Source organism: Danaus plexippus, assembly GCF_018135715.1.
Source record: "Danaus plexippus chromosome 13 unlocalized genomic scaffold, MEX_DaPlex mxdp_15, whole genome shotgun sequence".
NCBI classification, from domain to species: domain Eukaryota; kingdom Metazoa; phylum Arthropoda; class Insecta; order Lepidoptera; family Nymphalidae; genus Danaus; species Danaus plexippus.
In genome coordinates, this window is record NW_026869849.1 from 7,323,606 (window position 1) to 7,341,905 (window position 18,300).

The window sequence follows — 18,300 nt, forward strand, 5'->3', positions numbered from 1 at the left end:
TATCCTAAATCTAGAGTCAAAAAAATTGGCCCTGGAAAAGGTAAAGTAATATAAATGAGAGAACTCTCAAGACATTTTCGGAGGTACCGTATGTAGGGAATTGATGTTTACTAACTTTTATGAATGACGTACTTATCCGCTAAGAAGAAGGAAGTTACGGAACGGAAATTTTATAAATAATAATTATAATTTTCACAAGTAACATATTCGAAACAAAAAAAAAGGCTAATATGACCGAATAAATAATATTTAGGAAGGAAAATAAAAATTATTAACAAAATATCCGTGAAAGAGATGCAAGTGATTAAATCACTGATTTTTCAAAAATATGGGTCAAACAGTTACAAAGAAGGTAGTAATTTTTCGAGATTTAAAAATACTGTATTTTTCAAAATACAAATAATTCGTGAAAGTCTTAGATCTCATTTCTTTCAATTGGCAGTTACATGAAAAATTTTCATATCGATAATTAATTGGTATTCAGGTTCTCGATGTAATTACAATGTTTAGTCGTCAGAGAATGTCAGAACAAGTTTTCATAGATACCCAACGTTATTTACATAGCTTCGTATTTGTTGCATATCAGACATAATAACAAAACGTACAATTCAAAAGTAAAAAGGAAATAACAAAATGCTTATTTTATCGCGCACCAAATCTAAGTTAGCGTCTATCCAATTTCAAAATAAAGGTGTTTTGTACCGAGTTTTATTGCAAAACAGCCTTTTCTCTGCGGCATTCATATTTGCATAGGACGCGGACACACTTAGAGTAATTTACTTTTGATATAAAATTATTTAATTTATAATGAATAATGATAAAAAAAAATCAAATATAATGATAGATACTTTATGAGTAAAAATAGATAATATCGTTTCCTAGTCGACGCATGTGACGTTAATTACATTGAATCAGTTTGCAAAGAACACAAAGCTTTTCAAAACACATTAATTCAATCCTATTACGTCATAATATTGTTATTTAACAAAGTCCAGTGCACTATCAACGTTATAATCGCGCTTCGCCTGCGCTTGAGACATTAAGGAATACATTTGGTGCCCCATTTCTTAATCTGATACACAATAAACAAATTCGTTACAATAACATGATGTTTTATAATTATATGAAAAATAACAATGCTACAAACATCAAAAACTACTGTCTCGTCATGTTATTTCAATAATATTTTATTTTGATTCTGCTTTTAACTCTTTATCATTATTTCACGCTACGTATTATATTTTTAACTCAAAATAGTTTTAATAACATTAAAAATACTATTATACATATTGTATTATTATTACAGAAATATTAACTACGTACTTAATTTGTTTTCAAAAATGGTTTATACTGATTTTTTTTTTTAATGTAACTTTAACATGAATCTTTTCGTATTTTCTATTTTCAAGCATCCTATAGTTTATCCTTAGTTTAAAATTTTTATTTTGAATATAATCATTAATGTTAGCGTGCTAGCTTGGTGTGCGTCGCACACTTATGAAGTCACTGAAACTTAAAACATGAGGCAATCAGTTTCTAAGAATAAATGTCTTGCGAAGCAAGTTTGAAGGAAATACATTTGTTTTTCGTAATTCAAATGTAAATTAGAATATAAATATTTATAAATTTTCACCCTTAGTTTCATACATAATAATCGAATTTTTCGACGCGCAAAAGAGGAAAATTACCGTCGTTATTCCTTAACAGATAAGTCGTTAAGGTCAAAATCAAAATAACCAAAAATATTCAACGTCATTATGAAAATGTAAGCAATTTTTTTTATAACTACTTATAAATATGACCTGTAATGTTGCGCCCCGAATATTATAATTAAATTCAATGACTGATTTGATAATCTTCTCACCACTGAAGTAATTCACTAGCGAATTTTAATAAATTTTTCAACAGATAGAGTATAAGAAATAAGTCTATACAAAGAAATACATTTTGTGTGTTTGTTAAGCACCAGTAATATAGTATGATTTTGACACTATTTTATTTCTTTTCCCATACATTCAAGGTTCATAGCACACTTCCATACCCTATATATAGCCTTAAAATTCGTCTATCATTCAGTTATTATTATGAGAGACAAATCAGCCATCGTAAAATCAAGTTGAAGGAAAAGAAAATGAGACTTAAAAGAGGTTGTACATATCTTGATCATGGTATGGCCACATAACACATTTTATATAAAAGTTTATTTTGAACATCAAAATTAAATATTATGTCTGAGATGTTTATGGAAAATTACAAAAAGATTTGTATAAGCGTAAATATAATCTGTTAGCTGAATTTAAAATATATCAGTCGTTGGTATCACTGCTAACAGTAAGGCCTATCCAGTCTCTTTAAGTAGCTATCGTGAGCCAATGAGATTACAATATTTAGATGAACAAACTCATACGAATCATAAATAATTATCATTTGTAACCGAAATAAACCGAACATGTTTAATGACATTATCATTGCTATTAGTATGAGAACAAAAAGCACTAAAATTTATGTTCAAAGCAGTCGACATTCAATTTACAGTCCGATACTTTCCAAAACAAAATGTCCAACAAAGAAACACTAACCTAAACAAAAATGTGTCCCAATTCCCTGAGCGGAGCTCGGAACTAGGGATCGCTAATTGAATTTCTACCTTAGTTACCTTCAAATTAAGGTCCAATTTCCTCGAGCATTAAATGTCCCTTGACAAAAAAATTGGGGAGCCACCGCGTCTAATGAGCCGTATACAATAAAAAGCAGTATGTTTTCTTTTTTCTCGTTGGAGCGTCGCTTTCAGGAAGGTCGTGTTTTGTGGATTAGGCTTCTAGCAAACACTTTATCGAACCTTAAGGCTATTAGAGCTTACGGTCAGAGTCGAGAAAATTGAGAGATACGTCGAACCCTTCACTATACAGTTATAAAACTAAATATTCACTTAACGGCTGATTCGTTTCACCATACAGATGAATAAAATAATATGAATAAGTTTCATATCATATAGATATCAATAATTTCATGTAAATTGAGATCCATTAATCAGATAACATTTTTCTTTACGTGGTATGCTGTGATTATAAGTTGTAACTTTGATAATACAACGTATTTTTACTAACATTCTTAAGTACTAGAAAGCAACATTAAAATGATCCACAGCTCTTCCATCTGGCATCTCTCCAACTTCTATAGTATAAACAAATGGAAACAAGTTTTGTTCGGCGAATTCTAAGGTACGGAATCTATTTGTTTCAGTCCGATGTTGACCGGTTTTTCTATTATTGGAACCGGATGGAATCAAATTGAATCAAACAGCGCAAATCCCAGCGGTCTCGAGTCGACCTGCTGCAGTACCATGGGATGACCGTCCTGTTCAAAACCTCTTTAAAACATCAAAATTTTAAATGAACAATATCTCAGCACGTCCATTAAAACCGATTGTAAGTGATGGAACTGAATGTAGAAATAATTTGTCACTATATAGTCGAGGAGCTCATAAAGTCTTATAATATTTCACATGGACTTTTATATGGTAAATCTTACATTTTATTTATTATACAACTAAGTCTTTATACAATACCGACGGTAAGAATTTAAAATTTATTCCATCCCTATGAAACCATCATGTCATTTAGCAACACATCAACGAGGCCGAACCGCGCCCAACTTTAGATATACGCGTAAAATATTAAAGAAACAAGAAATATGCCGAAACCGGTTGTAGACAGTGACATCGCACATCTATCCGGTTCTAACCGGTTAGCGTGACAGTTGCCATTAATATACGGAAACATGGCGGATTTGTTTTGGCGCGCACTGAAACAGAATTAATTGATTCAGAGCACGCAATGTATCAAGTGCTCCTAATTTAGCTAAACAGTTACAAAGTTTAGGGGGTAATGTATGCAATAAAATTATCACCAACAATTAGTAATGTTGAGATCCTGGACATTTAATATTGATGCCGGACAAGTCGGGCTTGATTAACTCCGACGTTGTGCGCCGGATATAAACATTTATCAAAATTTATTAACCGTTGAGAACAATTCGTAACTGTTAAGATTGTTTTAGTAACACAATACTTTACAAACTTTTATAGGTTTCGTAGGACTGATCCAGATATTTCAATTAATCAAAGCTAACTTTCCATGACGCGTGTAGAGCAAAATAACAAGTAATATCAATTATTAAAGGGATCCATAGTCGGTGGGTAAGTTTTAAACAATTTGCCTTTATACGGCCTTTCAGAAGTTCCGTTAACTTGTGCCGTGTTCAAAGGAGTTCGCCGTAGTCAATGAGGAGTGAAGTTTTTTTTAAGTTATCCTAACTTTTCTAATATTTTATTTGCTTTAAAAATTTACTTATAGCTAATTGGATTCCTTCAGAAAAAATCTTTGAATAGCGGAGTTTTGTCAGTAGAACGTTCCGCACGATCGATTGCTTCTCATTTACCTTTTATTTGTGGAACCGAATATAAAATGTTCAACACAATTTATTTGTTCATAGACAAATAGTCTCATCTTGTGCAGTTGCCGACTTGATTTCTCTATTGTTCGCTACCGACTAGTGGGTGCTCCATCATTCTTAGCTTATAATAAAATGTCATATATGATATACTGGTGTGCATTGTGTTAAAGCAGCACTCATCCGGCAATCTCCTACATGGAAGACATAGACGTTAAGATAAATAAACAACACAACATCTTACTGAGACATACAACTTTGACTCTAAATCAAATGACGTATCAATTTATTGAAATCCTAGCTATACTCAATGAATTAAATCTTTTGTAGGAACGTCCTTTGTAATTCATTACGTTCTTATTTTATTTATTTTTTGACGCACGCAATGTTATAAAATGTTTAATAACAATATTAACCACACAACGCCGTGATCCGCGAGCTTATGATGTCACAGTTTCGATTAAAAAACTTTATAAAGAAAATTTCATAGCGAACGAAATTGTGAAATCATAATTGTAATAAAAGGAGGAAGCAGACAGTGTGAGAGTAAATAAAAAACGAAATCCTAACCGAAACAATATGAAAAAGGTAGACGCCTTCGTAATCTGACAGAAATCTGCATAAAGGATCAAATATCGCATTTTTTCATCATATTTCACGTCAGATCGTTAAATTTGCATACGTAACCAAAACGGCTCGGTGCGAACGGAAGGTGTAAACAAGGGGGTGAATGGGGGTCAAATGGGGGTTGAGGCGCTGTAGGGGTCGGAGAAATCTCTAGGAGCAAATAACGAGCCGTACTTTCTAAGTAAAACGCGATTGCGAAGTGTTGAATCGGAGAATTTCTAAATATCATTTTTATAACCGCTTTAACTCGACTGAATCAGAAAGAGCCTCTTTAAATTATTTTTTAAACTCGTTCTTAGTATTAAATTAAAATGCTAAGTTCGCGGAGTCTACGATCAGTTAGCGGTTAACTTGCAAAATAAAATTATAGACAACTTTTAAATATTCTTGTGCATTTATTTATTTAGTGATTCAAATGAAATATTATACAGAAATAATGATAATATTTCGCTAGATTTAAACAGTATTTATTTGTGTGAGATAAACTATGCAAAATAATGCGATCCGTCTGTAGATATATCTAAATTATGAGTCGTGCAATAAAACGGAATGGAGAATATTCGGAATAAAAGTCGACAAACTTATAAGTAAAACCGAGTCGGGGTTAATATAAAAAAATAAAATTAAGTACCAGGGCGACATGACCACGGAGGAGCATTAATATAATAGACGTCATCTTCAAGCGTGCTCTGTTAAACGCTAATGTGTTTACTCTGTACACCGCGACGTAGTTTTGAAAAACTCAATACAGAATAAAAAACAATAAATAATCCTTTGTTTTTATATCTGACTAACAAGCTGCAAGCGTATAGACATAGTTTATATTAATGAAGTTTAAAGAATGTTTTCTTTCAATTAATTTCACTCTATTTTATGTTAATAATATATGTATTAAGTATCATAAATGATATTTTAGTAGAAATTAAATTATAAATTTGTCAAGAATTAATTTCAGCTAAAAATATTTATAAGCACATGTTATGAGCAGATCAAATGACTTCCAATGTTTGAGATTGAAATAATCTCAAAAACGTAAAGATCAAAGACATCTCTACGCAGCATTTATTTTAATTCTTGATGGAAAATATAAATTTATTTTTTATATACGGTTCAATATTCTGAGACGAGTTCTTTTTTTTTTCATTCGGCATATTTAAATTAAAAAAAAAAATATAATCAAAAAGCCAACAGTTAAAGGAGTTTTTACTGGCCACTGATATAATTTTCTCTGTGTAGTCTCCTCGTATTAAAACAGTCAGAGCAGTGTATATATCAAATTTGTTGAACTAAGGATTACATTTATTAGCCACGAACGTTGAGAGGTTGCCAACTAAAAGTTTTCCGCTGTAAAAGCTGGTTGATCTATACCCTTGTATGTTGGTCAAGGAAGCAAATAAGGCCGTGATAAACAGCAGTGCATTTATTTCAAACTTTAATAAGTCATAGACATTTTTACACTTACTCAATATTTAAAAAAAATCTAATACCATTTAAGCACTCTTTATACTGGATAAAACAATAGGTAAGTAACAAATGACAAAACAATACAATACATTAATTAATCTTATCCTCGAATCTGCTTGAACAAACAGTATCCAATTCATGAAGGCCCTCGGGCGTGCCTTATATCGCACGAGTATCAAGTTCTATATTACGTGTGTGTAAAACTCATTTACTTAGCAACAGCAACAGATAAAACACATGAATCATAACCGGAGCACCGCCAGGGGAACCAAAATAAACATTAATATAGAAAAATAAATCCAACACAAACCAGTGCATTGGACGCCAAAATATCAAATGAGGCATTAAATATTCGCGTTTCTATTTACTGTTAAAATGAACATGTATGTGTGATATGAGAGGATCAAAAAGAAAAAACATATTCGGCGCCAGTTAAATCGGAATTCCTGAAAGTATTACCGGTTGTTACAATTTTGATTTTGTTGCAGAAACTGAATTTAAAGAATGTTCTGATATATAAATCTACATTCAAAGAATCCTAGTCCTTATGAGAGCGATTAATTCTAACTAAAATCCTATGAACAGTAAAATTAAATTAAATCTAGTAAAATTTTCAAATCATTGTGTCAAAATAAAACTTTGTTATGTTATACAACTCTATCATTACGGCGACGTTTGAATTGAAATGTTACTGAACAATCACTAATAAACGTTACGTAATCCAACCGATTGTTATTTGTTCGTTTTTAAGGATTTCCAAACACATTGATATTCGAAAAAGAAGTTTCCGAAGTTGCCGGTAATTTTAATATTCATCTCAAGGTACGATCATGAACGAATCAAATTGAAGCAACTGTCCAGAGACAGAGCCCGAGCTCTAGCAAGTCTACATTATAATTTCATTATCTCAATGGTACACAGTATGAGAACTGGTATTTTGGAACGTCCAGGGAAAAAGTCGACCCACACAATGTGATTGTATGAAGAATATAGAATCTTTTTGCAATAGGCCAGTTGATAGGTTGGATTTCCTTTCACCGATGTTTGCGGTCTTCCCGATGACCTATTTAATACTAGAACGTTGCATCAACCCTGGGCTTTGTAACACGATAATCACTTTGAACTAAACTCACAGTTTCCACTCAACGATGACAGTTATTGGACAAACAGATTGTATAAAAATTACGAGCTTATAAACTTGGGAGTAATTTATTAGAAGGCAATTCAGTATTTTTTGGGCAAAATTAGAATTTTTTGTGACAATTATTTTCATGGTATTTTATAAAGATTTAAGATTCAACCTTGTGATAGTTTCACTGATGGCTCTTTGTAACTTCGAATAACAACAAATAAAAAACGTAATTATTCCGTTTGAACGAATTTAATCTCTGAGCCGTGAACCATGAGTACGGGAACACAAATTAACATTTCACTTGATAAAGTTACTGTGTAATGGCGTTTGTTATAATGATTAATTGCTGGTTTGGCGATTCACAGGGTTAGGGAGAAGGTCGTAGGTTGGAAGGCGAGGGAAGGTCACCGCATTCAACGTATATAATCTATTGTTAAAAATTTCATCAAATCAATGACATACAATTTTATAAAACAGCAAACAAAAGTTTTATTGTAATAAGGAAACATACGTACACATATATTTGATTAAATGTTAAATCCTATGAAATAAAAGTCCCATAAAAGCAATGAAATTTACACCTTGAGATTTATTTATTCATTGTAGTAAATAGTTAAAAAAAAAACCAAACCCTTCCAACCTCAATATGCGAACGGAATTCGTCGTAAAGTTAATAGAGAAAAATATTTACGTCGCATCAAACCGTCGTCTACGTGAATCTTGAATAAAGAATGATGCCCACAAACACGATCGTAAATTCTTAGTCTTTCAAAGGAGTGCATTGGATGAAGTGATCGGAGATAAAAAATGTCAGCGGAGCTCCGACATCGCTAAAACTATTCTGTGTGTTTAATGCAGATATATATTCCGTGGCCTGTCTAAGATCCCAAGCACAATATCTTTGCAGTATTGAAGTTATTGTGAGTCTTTCTTTACCCAAAAAAATGTCTTTGCCTATATCATATTTTATGACGAGACAATATATTTTGGGACACTAGGACTCGTGTTCTATAAAGTTATTAAATTTAAATAATGTAAGAAAGTTAATGAAATCCATCAATAACAGTATAGAATAATGAAAGGAAGTTAGTGATTATAATGAAATATACGTTTTATCTTCCACAACATACTTCTGTTGAATTAAATATCTCATATGTTTATTGAGAATATCAATAAAAAATTATTTTGGCTGCAAGATAAAACTATGAAGTTGACCGTTCATGCTTTTCGAGTGGTTTTATACAAGACATTGGGGTATGAAACCAAACAATGTATACTGTACATATATATCACAATGTTTAATTGTCTCAAAGAAAATTAAACAAAGTCTTCAAGAAATAAGCGTTATGAGCAATTTATAACTGAAACCAGTAAATAGAACTCTCAGCGGTAATTAACAATTACTAAATGGAGTAATAAGCATGCAAATTACATTAGTTCTTCAAAGCTAAATTAATACCCAGGGTTAGAATCTAAGACGGTTACTACAGACCGCTGTAGCTCTGCTCATTCTATCTAATCCTAAAATCCTTACAGATAGCTTGCAGCAGGGGATCATGCAATGGTTGCCATCTAATGTAAAGGATAAGGCCGTATTAATATTGTGCAATAAAGGTCATTAACCTACAGCTATATACGTGAATTAAACTTTGATTTCTTTTAAGAGACATTCATTTAAAAACACTTCAAACAATATTAGTAAATTTATTATGACACAATGTAAAAATATAAAATCGGCCAAAAGAAATTTTAACTTAAATGAATGGACAATATAGAACATGTTTTAGTCGAACAAATATACATGTACTTTTAGGTATTTCAAATAAAATTTAATACTTAGATCATACGTAACCAAATTATCTTGACATGCATACATATTACGAACAGGTTAAGCAATGGTAAAACCCAACAAATAATTATTCCCTACTGGAGTAAGGTTGTTGTTTTGGTACACTTATTTGTTTAGACAAAATTATAAATTTTTTCACATACTTCATGTACCGTCTGGAAGATATAGCGAAGAAAATTTTCTATTTTGCACCAGCAAGTTTGATTTAAATTCATAAATATTTTTTTATGAGCCAAAATTCTTTAAATATAAGAGCAATGCCATTCGTTGTGGCTGATACAAAGATATGTGACACTCATGACACTGCTGACACTCATGACACTCCTGAGTTTCTGCATAATGCATGAATTAGCCCACGATTTATACTCCGTGGTGCCGGTAAATTGTGACGTTCGCGAAATTAATGATAATGAAAACTGTGTGTGTCTCATAATTTACATAAACTAACACGTCATTCTCACCGCGGTATGTATTAACACCATATTTTGTCTAATCTTTTATGTGTTATACATTGTATGTTTGATATATAACAATTTTGGTAACTAGTTTCAAGCAACGGGACACTGGCTTTGAAAAATGATTATTTCGCTATACGTATCATTGATACCCCACCCATACCCTGGATGTAATCAAATAAAATTAATCGTTTTTATTTCAATGGCACATACAGGTCGGTCGGAGGGGAAGACTATGAATCAAAGATATGTTCCTACGACTCACCTCGTTAGTGTTCCATCGATGCCTCTGCGCAGCAAAATGCTCCGCTCGTGGTAGGCTTTCCAAATTTTCCGGTAACTTGATAGGTTCTCCATCTGTTGACAAATTATGAAAATTTAAAGAAAAATCATTTCTTTTCTCTGAATAAAACCCTAACCAGTTTTTTAAATAAATTTTACAACGAATTTGGTTTTAAATCACCCGTAAGCAGACTAAAAAAGTAATTTTTGCAGCTGAAATGTTTTTAAATCCACGCATATTTTCAGAGAGGCCGTTCCATTTCATGTAGTTGTACAAGATACATGGTCAGCAGTACATAAATTATGCAGGAACAGTGAGAGCTAAACCACATCGAATATATAGTGCTTTCCAAAAAAAAAAATAGAAAACTAGCATTACCCAAAACCGGGCAAAAAGTAAAAATGTCTTACATGTTATCCGCTAACCACGATCGGACAAAATTAGTGGGCGCTCAAGCAAAAGCTTAACTTGCGAAATTTCTCCCCTCCTGCAAGCCTTACAAAATTCTGTTTACTATCCCCGTATATAAGAATTAACCAAAATAATCCTAATCCCCGAGGCATAAGAGCTAAAAGGAACCGAGATGAGCGCAATCCAAATTGGCAACTCCGTATACCGGACGGCGACGGAATTTCAACAAGTTGGACCATTGCTACGGATTTCATTTGTAATTCTGCCTTCATTGGGTTCTTATCTCGAAGGAATAAGGTTCATTTGAGAGTGCGTAATTCGGCTCGTTTAAGCCAGTACGCTGGTTGCAGTGCAGACATTCTTGACGAATGTTGCCAAAAACCTAGCCGTTTTCACCTCGTTCCTACTCGCTTTATTGTTTTCACGGTACCTTGGCATGTCCTGTTTTAATATTAGTGCACGTTACAGGTTAATCCCGGAACCAGTTTGCCACACGTTTCTATTTACACGTTATGAATATCTAGAAAATTATTGTTTTTTATCTATAAATCTTTTAAAAATTATAATTAAGTCATTAAAACATAATCTTCCATAAATATTTGTTATTAACAAGACTTTTGTATCGTCAATTATTTGATCTACCTTTACACATGCAAAAGTATCATATTTTTATTTTTAATTACTTAATCGGTAACATGTTTATAAAACCATTATTCATTAATGATGTCAAAAAAGCCTGAGATTTTATTACATACTTTGGAATGCGAACGGTTTTCGATAAAGTGGAACCGTTGAAAAGTATAAAACAGAATTCACCTTAAAAAGGTAACGGGAGCGCCTGGGTCTGACGAGCATTCCGACGGGATTCGGAAAACGAGCTCACGTAGATCGTGCTTTATTATTCCGTACCTTTTCAAATACAAAATTAACGAATCCTTATGCCCCATAGTAAGTACACGTTTATAATCACTCAGAAGATGACGCCGTACTCATTAATCGTATAAATCACGATAAATTAAACTATCTAAGCATTTATTCAAGAAAAATCCCCTGAAAAAATGCTAACAATTCTCCACATAGCCCATTTCGGTAGGAAGAGCGTACATGACTAATGACGTCACTAACGAACAGTCGCGACACCTATTGTTCTCACTCGAGAGGCGATTTGAAGAGGGAATCTTCTTTGTTTTACATAACTCGGTTTCCTCGGTTTTTTATTCTAATGGACACGCTGAGTCCGCTATATTCGACGCTTGGTAACATGCACCGAATTCTCTACGTAACAGGTTACGGTTTTATAGGTTTTTCTGGAAATCTGATGGCAATCAAATACGATATTCGATTATATTTATATTGACTCAAATTGTGTCCGTGTGGATTAATATATTACCGTGTGAATAGTATAATTTTAATAATAATATAGAAAGCACTAGTTTGCATATGGCGGGAGGTTGAAAATAATTATGTTATAACAATTGTGTCCTCAAATTTAGCATCAAATACCTACCCGGATCATAACATAAAAACCAACGAGCGTATTGAATTTATAAATAATGCCTAATCCCCGAATTATCATAATGTTGAACTGATATTGTCGGGCTTCGCTTACATCTGATATCGCATTTTAGCAAACATTCAATAAAATATTAATATTTTTCTTTAAAATAGACGTTAATAAAGTATGTCCTATTTTACTTAAAACAATATAATTACCGACTATAAAAACAAAATACTTCGCCAATAGATGGCGTTGTATGTCGTTTCCAATATGGAGTGCTCTAACATTATCAGGTGGTGAGTGGCATATCACATTACAGTTACTCTAAAAACTTTATCAAATACAATTCATTGATAAACCGATCGATTATCTTCTTTAATATCATATCTTCGGTTTTTTGTACTCTGTTACATAGAAAAACAATATATTCTGTTTATAAAGAGAGTAACTTTTGAATATAATGAAATTAAGAAGACTTGTGTTTAATATGTTGGTAATAGGAGCTGTAAGAAGCAAAAATTATGTTAGTCGAAGATTTGATACCCTGGCATTGATATTTAATTTAATCGTATATGTTAATTTTTGCTTAAAATGGTAGCAAGAAATTGTGGGTTGTGAGGTCATAAAAATAAGGTTATCACTTCTAAAAATATCTCCATAACATCATCAGTATTTAGAATTTAAAATTATGGTATATATATATATCAAAGTAAGTATAGATAATTATAAAAAATTGTAGTCTTTATTCCATAACACTTTTTTAAATTATTTTTTTAAACTTAAAATGCCGTGTGATTAAAATTATAGGGTAATATAATTTTTGGGAGGTATAAAGTAAAGAATATTTTATTCATCACATTAACTTTATTACACAATTCACCGACGCGTTATTTACACTACTGTAAAAAAGCAGAACCAATTATTTCACACAACTGTCAGTAAAAAACAAATGCTATAACATTACATTTTTTTTTTTCATTTATGAACATAATTTTTTTTAACAATAAATATATAAATTTTATTTCATTCAAAATAATAAAAGTATAAAATATAAATAATAAAAATGTACAATATTTATAATAATCTGAAAACATTTGTGTGTTAGAAAACAAAAACAAGTTTTGAATGCGAAATTCCATTCATCCATTGCTCCAACAATGTCCAACTCCAGGTTGGCGTCATTTTTATTTTTTAATTTTATTACCACCTAACGCCATGATCCATCATTTGTCTGCCAATGTTCAAACGGGCTTTTATCTGAAGCTTATCATTCTAATCATAACAAGAACTGCGCATCTATTTGTACATTTAAAACAGATATTTTTTTATAAATTATCTATTAATAATGAATTTCCTCCATTAAAGTCAAAATTCATTATAGATTTATATTATCTATAAATTATATACGACCTTCATAGTTAACTTGATAAATGCAAGTCACGGCTAAGTACAGCTATACTTGCTCTAATTAGTTATCTTAATATTAACAATGTACTTCAATGAGAACGCGGAACACGGCAACGAAATTTTGATTTCACGTATAATAAATAAAAAAAGATATAATTATATCATTCAGTTTAATATAAATTCATAATGCGAGTTTGTTCTGGTAATTGATTTTCATATATCGACATATTATTTCCAATATGTTGAATCTGAATATATTTCGTATAAATGTGTTATATTCTCGAAAATGTTAATTAGTATAAAATTAACTATTTCATTATTCCTACTGCACCTTTTTCTTATCTTTAGGTATAAATAGGTATACGAACTTTTGCAATAGCTCAGTGAAAATCATTGTTCCGATAAAAACTAGCAGTGTTCCGATCCAATGGCCGAACGTGAATGGATTCCTGAAGTACAGTATAGAGAAGATCAGGGAAACGAATTTACGTAACGTGACCGTTAACGTCACAACGAGGGACGCACATTCCGTAGTCAAAACGTAAACCGCGCTAATGCACAGTCCTTGAGTGAGGACGTATAAAATAAGCCATAGAACTTGTCTGGGTAAAGAGAATCCGAGGAAATCGACTAGTGGAGTATCCATAGCCAACTTGATATGGCTTATCAGGTTCGGGGCGGTGGGCAACCATATGACTAGAGGCAATAAGTGAGCATAGTATAACGCTTCCCATGGATGCTTCCCGAACTTGGAGTATAGGGACTCCTGGAATATTCCCATACGAGCTGATATAAATAACGCGAACGTTAGAATCCCTATCCCCAGGCACCACCACAGCCAATCAATGAACTTTAACTTTTCTTCCTCAGCGGCGTCCTCGTGAGTCTCTCGCGGCGCCTTCACCTCTCCGCTGGATTGTATCGTGCATATAGCTATACCGGCGGATATCATGAAGATCGCTAAGTACTTCAGAACTGGATACTGCTTCTTCAATATCCAAACACCCATTGCCATGTTGGCCATGAGTGAGCCAGCTCGGAATATCATGTGGAGTGGCATCGATATATTGAAATCGAATGCATAATTATTCGCTACGCTGCTCGTCCAGAAGAATCCGACGAGTAATAGATACTTCTTGAATGGTATATGCCTCTTGGCTGTACCGAATTTGCCGACGGTACAAAATCCGCCGGCGGCTATAAACAGGAATTGGAGGAACGTCGCCAAATTACCAGCACCGGGATCTTCTTTCACGAGCAGCTCCAAAAACACCACGTTGGAGCAACATCCCACAAATACCATGCCAATGGCAAGGGCCGCTTTAATATTCATTATGAATCTGAAAAAAATATATAGAGAATATTGCGATGTTATTATATACACAAAGCGGCATAATATTTGAACCTCAATAAATGATACAACTAAGTAATATAATTACTACAATAATGGCATTAAATGACAAGGAAGTTATTTAATCTTAGATGATTAGAAGAGCAAGATAATAATATATTCACTCATAACCAAAAATCAAACATACAAGAACAGCTAAAACCATAAGTAGGCTTTTGTTATAGTTAAGCGATAAAATCGTCTAAACTTTCATTAACACGTAATATTAATTTAAAGTAATGGTTAATGTACTTACGTTTTCAACACTTTTCACATTAATCTTAAATAAATACTAAATTCACAATTTAAAACACATTATGACAAGCCGCACGTTTGACAGCAGTGGCAAATGTATTTGTGTGTGTTATTGATGACAGACTGTATAAGTAGTAGTGACCGTGGCCCCGATAGTACGCATGCTCACACCGGCTGTAGGTAAAACAGTACGACTCTAATATTAGTGAACAGATGGCGCTGTTTATAATAATTGCTACCAAACTTATACAAGCGAACACTCGTTTTAGTGAAAGGTTTTGTGTTATTATTTTTTTGCGCGCATCACTATAAAAACTTTTATAATAAATTTACATATTACATACGTTTATTTTGCAGCTTCTTATAACGAACTAATATACTTAATCCATTTATCTTGCTTTTTATATAGTTGCAATAAAAGATGTACGGAACCTGTATCTGATATTAAAAGGGTCTGGAGAGATAGAAGGCGATTTATTAAGGCTTTATTATCATAACAATAACTGGGGACGCTTACAAAAATAGGTCTTTATATAACGGGGGTTTTGTGCTAAGGCGAGGCATTTTTCGATTTTATATTTGATCCTTGAATTCTCTGAATTGTATTTTAGAGCCACAAAAGTTTTATCGATTTCACTTGTACTGAAGATATGTAATATTTTTGTAATATGTCAAGTGTAATTTAAGCAATTAATGCATACCACTTATATTACTTCATTAAACTGATTTCTGCTGATTAGTCGACGCTTGAAGTTGACAATAAATTTTGCTATTATTTATTTATTTTAAAATGAATCCTTTATTACACCTTAACTTTCATCCTCCATCGATCGCATGTCGTGTTACAGCCAGCTTTGGAGTGGGGGTAAAATAAAAGACGCCTGGTAGAACTTTTGTAGTGTAGCATTTATAATCCCAATCGTTCGCCCAAGCGCCTCTTGTATGTTGTGTTATGATCGATATCCTTGACACCAGTTTGTATCGTCACACTACACTACTACGAGTTTTATTAATGAAAAGATCGAAACGCTTCCTATGCAGTACGGCGACGCAAACCTGGGGTAAATGCACTGTTATTTGGACATCTTTTTTTATAATATTTTGTTTATTATATTTTAGTACTAGAATTAAAATCAAAATTAATCTTTCTTAATTAGCTGCTTTATAATTATTATGTTGAATATTAAAAACGGTATTTCGACCAAAACTACATTGAATAAATTTAAAAACTGTCACACTCAATATAAAGCCAGACCACATTTTAAATGGGTGTTTTGATTAAATTTGCGAACTGTCGAATAGTGAAATGTAACACAAACACTGGCAGTACCCTTAAATTTAAAATCTTTTACAGCTAATGACGTGAATTAAACAACAATCTCTCAATAGTATACGTAAATATATGCTCATTATTCACATCTCCCCAACGATGGCAACACAATGTATTTATTCTGTTCATATTTATTCTATATTTTCTTTCCTCTTCGAACGTTATCCACGCTATTCCTTTTGACGTTTGGCAGACATATGTTACATTACATTACATTACATTTGTTTTAATATAATCTATGCACGTGTTTGCACAGATATATGCAATGGAATGACTGAATTACATTTTTATTTGATAAATTTGGTTGTTCGTACCGTAAAGACGTCTAATAAAATGCTAGTTTTTTACGAATATTTATTAAGCAACTCAGCTCTCTGTTCGTGACTTGAAAACCTGTGATGTGTAATGAAGGTAAATTGTACAATTCCATGAACGCTTCCTCTCGATATAAATCTATTTATAAAGACTACATAATTGATATATATATAATACATAATTGTTACGTGTCACGTATATATAATATATTTATATAATAACTACATATATGATTTACGCATATGTTATAAGATTTTTTTATTAGTTATTTTTTTTATAAATAACATAATAAACCTGTTTATTTATAATGACAAAGCAACTATATTTCTTCATATTTGTTTATTTTTATTTTACCGAGACATAAACAACCTTTCTTGAAATGTTTCTTTTCGTGTCCCAAATTTTTTTTTTTTATTTTTATTAATTGAATAAAACAGGTTATAAGACCACATTCATTAAGTGTCAAATTATCCATGAAAATAGAAAATCATGAAAAAAAAATCACAATCAAATTTAAAGTATTTGAAGTCACACATTTATAAAATATATATGTTATATATAAATAATATTATATATCAGATATTATTAATTAATTAAAATTTATTCAACACGATCATTCTATTCATTGCTTTTTTATTTACAAACAAAATAACATAACGATATCATAAAACATCAAACATGGGCATCGCATCGTGTGACGTTAGCGAGTGTATCACCTCTCTAGCACATAAGGGCCATATTACCGTCCCCACGCCGGTTGCATAACTGTCACATCCGTGCTATAACCGTTGGTGTAATTCAATTATTCCGGCTCGTTGCACGCGACTAACGACCTTATGGATAGACTCGTAGACGTGTTATAACGATTTGAGAAGGTAGCCAATATAATATACAACATATGGACTATGCCGTCTTTAAATTTATTGTACGTCAATATAAATACAGTAAGTATTTATTTTCGTTATATAAATAAAATAGTTATTTATAACCTTTAAATGTTATTATTTGCCAGCCGATCTCAGCCGATAATTGTCGATTCTATCCGATGACAGTCGATTCTAGCCGATGTTATGAAGATTAACAACCACTTCGTATTATGACTCCAGCATGTGTGGAGTAAACAAAGGTGATTCCTTATTAGAAACATTCTATAAAATACATCTCACAGACAATGCTGCCACAGACAAAAAAGTAATTAGGCGGATTGAGGAACAATTCCGTTCTTATGAAAATACAATACGTTTATATTTTCAACAGTTTATACAGTGCGCTTACTACAAGTGTACATCGTCGAACTACACACGGTGTGTTAACAATGTTCTATACATGAATCTTGAACGCAAAAAGAATTCACCACAAAAGAGCGATCAGTAGGTTTTTCTGAGAGACAGCACTGGGGCTATAAAATCAAACGTCATGCCTTACTCTATCC

At 32.2% G+C, this 18,300-nt stretch overlaps 2 protein-coding genes across 3 annotated transcripts in view; both read right to left on the minus strand.

Moving 5' to 3' along the window:
• Positions 1 to 18,300, minus strand: part of LOC116770344 (calmodulin-binding transcription activator 2) — an 82,248-nt gene that overhangs the window by 55,966 nt on the left and 7,982 nt on the right. For both annotated transcript variants that reach the window (XM_061527809.1, XM_061527810.1), the window contains exon 3: positions 10,245 to 10,336. In XM_061527809.1, the coding sequence (XP_061383793.1) occupies positions 10,245 to 10,336 (92 nt within the window). The remainder of the gene's footprint in view (positions 1 to 10,244; positions 10,337 to 18,300) is intronic.
• On the minus strand, positions 13,016 to 15,379 carry LOC116770346 (UDP-xylose and UDP-N-acetylglucosamine transporter). Its single transcript, XM_032661785.2, has 2 exons — positions 15,225 to 15,379; positions 13,016 to 14,918 (listed from the first exon to the last, which is right to left on the minus strand). The coding sequence occupies exon 2, from the start codon at positions 14,909 to 14,911 to the stop codon at positions 13,901 to 13,903; it is 1,011 nt and encodes a 336-aa protein (XP_032517676.2). The 5' UTR covers positions 14,912 to 14,918; positions 15,225 to 15,379; the 3' UTR covers positions 13,016 to 13,900.